The 10,951-nt window shown below is 36.7% G+C and overlaps 2 protein-coding genes across 2 annotated transcripts; both read right to left on the bottom strand.

Moving 5' to 3' along the window:
- Positions 1 to 1,924: 1,924 nt before the first annotated feature.
- Positions 1,925 to 5,094, bottom strand: LOC132173481 (phospholipase A1-II 1-like). The gene is made up of 2 exons (XM_059584986.1): positions 4,498 to 5,094; positions 1,925 to 2,742 (listed from the first exon to the last, which is right to left on the bottom strand). Exons 1-2 carry the CDS (start codon positions 5,092 to 5,094, stop codon positions 2,098 to 2,100), a joined length of 1,242 nt encoding a protein of 413 aa, XP_059440969.1. The 3' UTR covers positions 1,925 to 2,097.
- A 4,208-nt stretch (positions 5,095 to 9,302) lies between these two features.
- Positions 9,303 to 10,436, bottom strand: LOC132173479 (UPF0481 protein At3g47200-like). The gene has a single exon (XM_059584985.1). It carries the CDS (start codon positions 10,434 to 10,436, stop codon positions 9,303 to 9,305), a length of 1,134 nt encoding a protein of 377 aa, XP_059440968.1.
- Positions 10,437 to 10,951: the final 515 nt, after the last annotated feature.

Genomic DNA, 10,951 nt, shown 5'->3' with positions numbered 1-10,951 from the left:
GTGTAATATAATTCACTTTAGGCTGTTTGGCCCCTACCCAATAAAACATTTTGGCCTTCTAATAAAAAATGTTGTCCCCTCTTCATTAAAACCTAAAATACTTTGCCCATAATCCTAAAAGGCTAATTAATCTCGTAATTATCTTGAAGTAAGGGAAACTGGTACTATTAAAAACCTAAAAGGCAAAAGACTTGCATCATTTTTGCAATCATTCCTATAAAGTATAAATCCAATTTTAAAAAATTTACAATCTGACCCAATTGTTAGGATTTTCTGTTAAATTCTAACAATTAATTAACAAAGAAATTGAAAATTCTCAAAATGCCATTGTTAAAAAATAAATAAATAACTTGATATGCTCCACGACACAGAGAGCATGCTGGGAATTGTGTTTGAGAAATCGAACGTTTAAGTCAAAAAATATTTTTTTTAGCAAAAGCTTTATTTTTAAGCTTTTGCCAAAAGTGCGTTTTGACCATTTTTAGCATAAAAAAGTCAAAAAAGTATTTTTGAAATTTTCTACCAAACATGCCAACTTTTTGTTTTGCACAACTTTTTAAGTACAAAAATATTTTGTAAGCTCTCTAATGCAACTGCAAACAGGCTTGAAGAACCAAGTTCAAGAATCCCATTAATCTATGTTTTTCTAAGGTGTTTCGCCGAAAGCTGAAGATCGCTGCTGAAATGCATCGACTCGATGGTTAAGAACATGCATAGTAATGACTATGAAATCTTCGAAAGGCTCCGATGCCATGCACAAACTGAAAATAAAAATCTGGAAACAACAGTAATTTGAATGTTTCAAGAGAACCCAGAATTTCCCAACAAAATTCAATTAAGTAGGATCAAATCGACGAAACGAATGATCAAGTCAACCAAATGCCAATGGGGAAATGAGAGAGAGAGAGAGAGAGAGAGAGAAAGAAAAGCTATATACACATTTGAAAGATTGATAGTAATTTGTATATTGTATTGCCACATTAATTTGAAAGATTTCAACTTTATGTCACCATATGGGTCTTTAGCTCTTCACAATGCCCCGGGCGCCCCTAAACCTTAACTACTGTATTTAAACAAATAATTGAAAATGAGACTCAAAGAAAAATAGGACACATGCCATGAAATAATATCTCTCTTCTATGTTGATTAGCCACCTAAATGCAAGATGTCGTGGAGTTTGGAGGAATGAGTGAAAATGAAGAAAAGCTGTGGCAAAGAGACAAAGCTTCTATGGAACCGAAGAGGAAAAAGCAAAAAATATTAGAGAAAGAGAGGGAGAGAGAAATACACTAAAAAATTAATGCGTTGATGAACAATATCAACCCACACGTAGCATCAAATTGTAGTAGAAATGCATTTTGCATTTTCTTTACATAATCGAATGAAGAGGATTTTTTGAAGAATGGTTCACTTATTTAAATCTTTTGACATCTTATTCGAATCTTTTCTCCTACTTTCAAGGCTAAAATCACCATTTTGCGGGGAAAAAAAAAATCGCTTTACCCCTTAGTTAAATTTAGGTACATTCATGTTTATTTAAGAATAAGGAGAAACTTCATAAGCACAACTAATCACACAATTATATTGTATTTACGGACAGATAAATTTGGAGCACTTTAGTTGTCCGAGTCATGTACGTGCAACCAAGGATGTTATATGTTTTTCTGTCTTTCACAAGCCAAGGATGTTTTGCATGATGAAGGAGAGAGAAGCAGTGAGAAATTATCAAAACATAAGCTGTTGGACGTAAATCTTACCTCATATTAGTTAAATTTAGACAACTTAGGAGCTTTATCTAAGCTGCTAGAGATGCTCTTAAGGGACCATTTATACTCATGCTACTCTGCCACAAGCTAAAGATTCATATTCATGTATATATTTGTATTAATTATGAGTTGAAGAGGGGAAAGCAGTATATATAGAGGAACTTACAATAATCTATAGAGCTAACAAACCCAAAGCTAGCTCACACCTTTATTTGTTGCATTGCAAAAGTGTGGAGAGATGCAATGCCATGGCCAGCTAAACCGGTGGCTTTATTTAGTACGTACGAGTACATGCAAAGGCTACCTCACACAATTTTCCAGCTAGGCATGATTATAAGATTATGATATCATCACTCTCATGATCCATCAACACCCAAGAACCGTCGTCGTTTTGGGTCATAGACTTGTTCTTCGTAGTCCACCAATGATCAAGTACAAGGAGCTCATTTTTTAGAGCATCCGACGTCTTGTTCACAAGTGCAACTTCACGATTCACTTCCAGTTTAAATTCTCCATCTTCCCCATGTGTTCCTGCAACTCCATGCAAATAAACTTCCAAATTATGCGCGTTGGAATCAATAACAAGATTTTTCAAGTATGGCGATTTGCGAGTATCAATTATCAACTCCTCTCCGACATCTGCGTATGGGAACAACAGCGGCACGGTAGGTGGCAGGGAAGGGACAACATCGCCTGGCAAATTATTGATGCGTAAGACATGAAGATTTTTGAGATCAGAGAATACTTTGAGAAATCCTTCGTCTCCGATGCGGGGCACACCAAACACAAAGACTGTGACGAGGCATGCCTTGATTGGCTCATTTGTGCGCGGCCCTGAAGGCATATTATATCCATTGTAAACAATGTCGACGGCATTCATAGTTGCCATTGCAGCACCCAAGCTGTGGCCGGTCACAGTAATGCTCACTTCCTCGTCCTTGTAAGAGTCTACTAGTCTCCTTACCTCATTTAGAACCTGAAAGAAATGGTATATTTATATTTCATTTATGTGTAAGATGGTAATCAACTATGGAAAAATGGTAATTAAGCGAAATAAATCATTTAACTATATATAAATAATAACAAATTAAAGTGAGTTAACTAAATAAATGTATACTTTCTTTGTAAACAATATTTGTCGCACACATTTCACCTACAAGCTTATATATATTCTTTAAAAATATACTTATTGTAAATTCAGACAATCACATCGATCCCTACCGACAAGGATCCTCTCCATTTCAAGTAAAATCAAGAGGATCCTATTCCAACGTGGATTAGTTATTTTATGGTTAAAATTTAGAAAAATAATCAAAACATAACTTTTTGGCACAATTTTGCCCAACTTTTCCGTTATGTGGTCATTTTTTTAAGCAATAACATGAATTTTTTTTTTTTTAAAGAAAAAAATGACCATTTTTATGAAGAAAAATACCATTTTTTTTAAAAAAAAAATATATATCAAATAAAAAAAAAGGACCATATTTGATGATATTGATTCAAAAAATAAATTATTTTTATTTAAAAAAAAAATAAAAAAATAAGAAAAAAGTTTGGCCAAAGTTGTCCCAAAAAGTTCTGCATTTATCACGCCTCTAAAATTTAATGTTTTTGTATCTAACTGTATAAATAATGCCTACTCTTGTAAATTTTTAAATGACACGTGGCGTTATCTACATTGTTGGACACAGACATTAAATTTTAACCATAAAATAATAATTGATCTACATTTTACTTTAAATGGAGATAGTCTAGTTCTTCTCATGCCCGGACGCATCATTTCTTTCCCCTATCCATGCACCCACATGCTTCATGACAATTACACGCTGGTCACAGGTTGTGCCATCTTCCGGATGGGCCACCATCTACCAAACATAGACCGGCCCATGATCCGAGTTGAACTAGCTCAGGCCCAGTTCAGCCCACTCCAGATATAATTTGTGCGGATCCTAATCCAAGTCCAATTACCAGATCAAGATCCATGCGGCCCACTCGTTCCTGGCTCACTAGAATTGCCAAAAGAAAACTCACAACCTCACGCGCCTCCAAAGGTTTCCGATTTGTCTAATCAGAAAATCAGCCGTTGCTATAAATCTATTGAATGCCATTACAAGTGCAAATTAAAGACCCTTTCGCATACTATACATTTTTATTTCACAATTTTCATCAATTTTGAAATTTATTATTTTTAATAATGATCAAGTCAATGATTGATTAAAATTGCTATATTAAGATTATGGGTTGATTATGAGATAAACATATAGTTCTTATCATTATTCAACTAAAAAGAGAGTAATGACATTTCTCCATCTCCGATCCATCTCCACCCACCACACTTATAGGAAAACAGATTCAATGATTAGGTTAAAAAATAGATGGATGGAAGATCGACGGGAGATGAAAAAGTAGCAAGTCTCTTGAAAAAAAAAATGCATATAGTAATTTCAAGTAATTCTTGTTAAAGTATTGATTAAGTGATTAAATTTACCTCTTCTTATAAGCTTTAAACTTTTAGGATAACTAGTAATTTAATATGGTATCAAAGCCAACGGTCATAGGATCGAACATTGATTCCGTCAAATCAAACCTCTATTTTAATTAAATATTTCACATATTGGGTCTTACCTATTAAAAGTGAGTTTGAGCTCATAGGTTAAGGAAAGTATTAAAGTAATATTTAAGTGATTAAATTTATATATTCCTATCAGCTTAATAATTGAACACTTCTCACCTGCTCTCTACAACTAGTGCAATTGTACGTGGAACCCGCGCGAGCTGTGGTGTACATGGAGTACCAACCAGAGTGCACCTTTGGATCATGCTTCTTCCCAAGTATTGGAGAAGCTGAGACCAAATCAAACTCCATATTCATCACCCACTCGGCCAACCCTTGAGTTCCCCTCCAACAAATCAAGATGTCCCTCCTCCCTAACAAGCCACTTTCTATATTTGTGCTCACCGCAACGTACCCAATCCAATTTGAATCCCCAGCCGATGCCTCAACAGATTTGGATTTCTTCATGTTGCCACGGTTGCTTGAGACATCAGTTGTTGCATAGAAATATTTTGTCACATCATAGTTATATTGATTGCCCTTTGCTAAGCCCACCTTCCCGAACAAGTGCCTCTTCGTATAGCGGGAGAGTCCACAGTTCTTAGACTTCTCTTCACCAATGAAGGCGTCATAAACAGCTTGAACCCTTTCGCCGTAGTGAATGATCAACCGGCGGAGATCAATGTCGAGAGGATCTAGCAAACCTTCCCAGTCTTCCTCGCCGCTGAGAGCCCGCCATTTCGTTGCTATGTTACTCATGATTCTTTCGCGCATGCACTCATGAGCATCACCTCCTCGCAACCGTCTTGAATTTATATATTATATATTTTTTTTTTTCTTTCTTCGTATATATCATTTTGATACGACATTTCCAACTGTTAATTCGCACCTAAAACGTGATTAGTATTTGGTTGATGATCTAATTAATATTACTTTCTTGTATCCTGGAATTACGTCATTGCATGCATTTGGTGCCGACTTTGTATTATGGGGCTCGTTAGTGTCCCTTACTCACAAGAAAATCTTCCCATGCCGTGTATGCATGCATGTGCCATGTGGTATAAAACTTCGAACATATATATATATATATATATATATAGGAATTCTTCCTCTTGATATGGTTGATCATGCTTTGTTGGGGAGAAAATATCTCCTAGTCGACCCCATTTTAGTTTACGCTCATCTACAAATATGACATCATTCACTCACCTAATGATACATGTATACATCATTATTCAAACTTTTAAATAAAAGAAATAAGGAGAAGAAGGGCATCTTTTTTCTTCTCCCTGAAGTCTCTCTTTCTGACGCCTCCTCTCTTCCTTGAGGATCTCTCTCTCCTTCCTCCAGACAAGGTCTCTCTGGCAGAGACCTAGAGAGAGACACGCATCTCTCGCCCTTTTGAGTCTTCCAGTTTTACAATTCTTATTTCTCTCATACATACCTTACTCAACACACATTGGTTCATGGATAACTAGAAACGAATTTTCATTATCTTTCTTATGCTAAAATGAATATTCTAACTTAAGCATCAAAAAGTTTTCAGCCACAACCAAAGACCCATTAACCTTGTTTTTATTTTGCAGGACCTCTCATTGCCGTGTGTGAGGTCTTTTACAGCTTAACCATTAAGAAAATGAAAATTGCTGGGTAGCAAATTCTTGGCAATGCACAAATTTCCACATTTAATGACATTTGAATAGTGACGTTTTTAAAAAATGCAATTAAACTGCGACTTTTTTAACCGTTCAAATCTCACTATTCATAAAATAGTGACGTTTGAATAGTGTTACTATTCATGCATCACTATTCACACGTGAACAGTAAAACGTATCGAAATTTGAAAATATTAGCACCTAAAATTTGTGTTTAAAACAACCACCTACATCCCCAAAAACTTCAAAAAAATTTCACTTTCACCCAAACACATAAAACTTTTTTTTTTAGGAGGCACCTTCTCAAAGGTGACGTGTGAATAGTGAAAAGGCTAGTGTTTTGCTAAAAAAGACACCATTTAATGCCATTTTGCACTATTCAAACGACATTAACCTTATTTCCAATCTATGCACTTTTTGCCATTTTGAAAAAATGACTATTTAAATGTCACTAGACAAATAATTAATGACATTTTTGGCCAAAAATGTCATTATTTGTGAGTCATTAAACACCAAATTTTTTGTAGTGTGGACCTGAAAACGCTCGAACAACGCTTAAAAGCAACATCATCATTCAATCGATTAATTTTCATACTGATCCCTTTTAATATAATGTCATAATTTCTATGCTGAAAGATAGTACGTGGTTGGGGAAAACGTGCACGTGTCCATACATAGTTTCCATCACGTTTCTTTATTGTATAAAAAGTCCCAAAAAAAAAAAAAAAAAAACCAGAAAAATCATATACGAGTTGGTTAATTTCCATGACTCCGTGTATGGTTTCTATCTAGTTTCTCTTTGCTACGTCCAAACGTACGTGTTCGGAGTAATTTCTTTTCAACTAAAGTCTGTAAAAGTGTAATATGTTTCCTCATCTTCATATGTTTTTTAATTAGTTTATTAAATCACTATGTAATTTTCATATACTAAGTGACACATGCGAGTAAATTTTTCCAACCTTCAACTCAATTTGAAAAAAAAAAAAAAAAATTGTCTTTAAACATATTCTACAAGACAAAAGCTTTTCCATGAGCAAGGGTTTTTTTTTTTTTTTTTTCTCAAAGCCGGAGAGGGCACTACAAAAAAAACCATTTTTTCCTGACATGAGTTTCCTGACGTGTTCCAGTGTCCGACACGTCAGGAAATTTTTCTGACGGGTCATTTCTGACGCGTGTCGAGTGTCAGAAACGTAGGTGTCAGGAAAAAAAATTTCCTGACGTGTGACTAGGCAACACGTCAGAAAATTCTGACGTGTTACCCACTCACACGTCAGAAAATTTTTCTGACGTTGCATTTTTGCCACGTCAGAATTTTTCTGACGTGGTAGTTCTGACACACGTCAGAAAATTAAAAAATTAAATAAAAATTAATTAATTTTTTTTTTTTTCTGGAATTTTTAATTATTAATTAATTAAATTATTTTTTTTTTTTTTTGAATTACTCTGCACGCACGGCAGCTCCCTCACGCTGCCGTACGTGCAGATCTGTGTTTCTCCAACACAGATCAATCTGCACGATCTGCACGATCTGCACCATGGTGAGCTCTCATTTTTCTTTCTCTCTCTTCTAATTTTCTCTTCTTCTTCCTCTTCTTCTGATCTTCTCCTTTTGTTTTTTTTTCTTCTGCTTCTCCTCTTCTTCTCTTATCCCTTTCTTTTTCTTTTGCAGCTTCTCCTCTTCTTCTCTTCTCCCTTTCTTTTTCTTTTTCTTTTTCTTCTTCTCTTCTTCTCTTCTTCTGATCTTCTCCCTTTCTTTTTCTTTTTCTTTTTCTTCTTCTCTTCTCCGGCCTTTTCTTTGTCTTCTCCTTCTTCGGCTTTCTTCAATCTGTGGACAGAAGGGAGATATATTGAGGGAGTGGGAAAAACAAATGAGGAGGCCAGGCATGGCGCGCTGGGGAAAGACAAGATAAAAAACAAAAAAATTCAAAATTCAAACGCCCGCCAGGATGGCTAGAGGAAATTTCTGAAAATTTCCTGACGTGCCAGGTGTTGCACGTCAGAAATTTCTGACGTGCTACACCTGGCACGTCAGGAAATCACTCTAAAAAAAATTATTTGAAAAAAAAAATATCTGCACATATATATATAATAATATATTTAAATATATTTTCTGACATGGTGAATTACCACGTCAGAAAATGCTGACGTGGCACAATGCCACGTCAGAATTTTCTGACGTGGCAATTCACCACGTCAGAATTTTCTGACGTGGCAATTCACCACGTCAGAATTTTCTGACGTGGCAGTCCGACACGTCAGAATTTTTCTGACGTGGTAACTTTTGCCACGTCAGAAAATAAATAATTTTTAAATATTTAAAATCGTTAAAATTTTCCAAACGTTCCAATTTTTAGCACGTCAGAATTTTCTGAAGTGTCAAAACAGACACGTCAGAAAATTCTGACGTGCCACTGTTCACACGTCAGAAAATTATTTTCTGACGTTTTAAAATTCACCCGTCAGAAAATTGCTGACGTGGCAAAAAAACTTATACTGTAGCCACGTCAGAAAATGTCATTTTTTTTGTAGTGTCGAGGAGATAAATACCCAGAAAAAAACAACAAAACACAACAAACATAAATACAAAACACAAAGCAAAGCAAAATACAAGAAAGAAAGCAAAAACCCCTCAGCAGCAGCGGCAAGGGAGCAAAAAACCACCAAACACCGGAACGAGTGGAGGTAGGCGGGCGAAGGGCAGAGCGGAGGAGCCACGCTTCGGAGCGTGTGTACCACGCGTCCGCGAGTAAGATCTACTCTCGGGCGCGTGTGGCTCACACTCCGGCGAGTGTTGGCCGGACGGAGGTGCAGATGGTTGCGTTGGGAAGCTGAGAGGCTGTAGAGCATGGTGGGGAGGCACGTGTGATGGAGGAGCGACCTGATGTTGATAGATCAGGTTTTTTTGAAAAAACCAAATCTAGAAACACCAGTTTGGGGGCTGCAGAGGCTGATGGATGGCAGGTGGAGGTTGGGCTCGGCCGATCTGTGGCGGAGATGGAACTGTGATGAACGGTGATGGTGGAGGAGTGATGGGAGCTGCTGTGAAGGGGAAAAAGAGACTGGAAACAAAAGAGAGAACAAAAGGGGAAAACAAGAGAAAAAGAGAAGAAATACAAGTGACATAAATATCGCGCACTAAGATTAGCTTACAGCTGCTTAACTGAGCTAGCAGGTGCGTTGATAGTAAGAGAGTATAGAATAAAGGGCTTCTAAAAGGGTGAAAATTAGAATCAATATTGCAGCATTGAGCGACAAGATTGTCCATGGGTTGCCAAAATAGTCGCGCTTCAACATTGCTCGCCATCTGTTCCAAGGGCGCTTACAATATTATGCATTCACTTCACGATAGAGGTCTGAGTAAAGAAATGCACCAACTGAAGCATCTCTATAAAGCCTTTTGAAGATACTTGCTACGTCCTCGGCGCTTAAATAAATTTTTAGAATTCCTTGGTTTTTGAGAAAATCCACATCTTGGCTAGTTTTAAGAAGGTCAGCCGCGAGCTTAGCATAAGAGGTGGCTTTAAAGTCCTTGCTTGGATCACACTGTTCAAATGCAACGAGGTTTCTGTATAAAGATTCTGAATCCTCCGAAACAAACCTCTGTGGGATTGTCATTACTCCATCTTTGAAAGTTATATTGTGCAGGCAGTACTTTTTTCTGTCTCCAACTTTGAATTTAACTCCAGCTTGCACAAGTTCTATCACAGATGGAATCTGCTCCGGATACGAGATTACTCTTGTGTCAGCCGATGTTACTGTGTCTATTCCAACGTAGGAGTTTCGTATGCAATCAAGAATATGCTCATGTTTTATGTTATCACGAGGGGACCATTCAAATGTAAAATAAGAGAGGACAAGATTAGTTAGAGAGCTCTGTTCAGCATGTGATTTGGTCAGTTTGAACAAACAGTCAAGTGCACACCATGGAAGTTGATTCTCGAGTAGAATCAGGTCGTTATATAATCCCCAATACAGACATGGGATATTGAACACGGGATCTTGCTCGTCTCGTTGCACCTGCTTTGAAGCTTTGCGGATTAATTCAATAATAAAACAACCATCCACCACCATCATCTCTATAAACTCATTTTCAGCAAACTCAACTTCTCCTGCGTAACATGCACGATATTCTTGCTCAATTTTTGCAATGGCTTCTACAAAGCAATTCAAAGTAGTTTCCATAGTTGGTACTCGATTGAGGAAGCAATACAAATACCATAACTTAATTTGTTGCATTTGTTGTAACTTCTCCTTCCCATGATGAAATGGGCCAATTGAAACTAACTCGGGCTCGAAAGCTTTTTCATTATGCCTGCGTAGTTTATCCGGGACTCTAAATATGGAACATGATTGTATTGGAGACTTTTGGCAAAGCTTTCCTCGAATCGAAGATACTATTTCTTTTACATCTCTTAAAATACTAATAGATGTTTGATTGCTACTACTCGCTCCTGCTGACATTTGTTCTTCTGTATTCTTTCTTGGCAATTCGCTTATGAAAGAAAAAAAAAAGAAAGTTATTTATAGTATTCTAAAAAGTCTACTAAAATTACTTAAAATCATATTAACTTATCCTTTTAAGTTTTAATGTTTCCATGCAATGACTTTTCAAATATCATTTTAGGACTAAAAATAGATGAAGTCTACTTGTTACTTGTAGTGCTTAATTAAGTTTTTTTTTTCTTCGGCAAAAAGGAACAACCACCCTAATATCCAAAACCTCGACTTGGGCACAACAATTAAAGGGCCCAAATTTAGTCAGGACGGTAAATTTCAAGAAACCAACATGGTAACTTCGAAGAGAGAGAGTACCATTTTGTTCAGAGCTGGAGAGAGAGAGAAGGGAAGCTGCCATTGAAGAAGTTTGCAAAGCCGAGAAAGCTGGGGTGATGTTAAACGAAAACAGAGGGGGCTGGGCTAACGACCTCTGAACGGCGTCTAGAGACGCCTGTTTCTAGGGGTGGGCAAATTAACCG

This window comes from Corylus avellana, chromosome ca3, assembly GCF_901000735.1.
Source record: "Corylus avellana chromosome ca3, CavTom2PMs-1.0".
NCBI classification, from domain to species: domain Eukaryota; kingdom Viridiplantae; phylum Streptophyta; class Magnoliopsida; order Fagales; family Betulaceae; genus Corylus; species Corylus avellana.
This window is presented reverse-complemented; position numbering and strand designations above follow the sequence as displayed.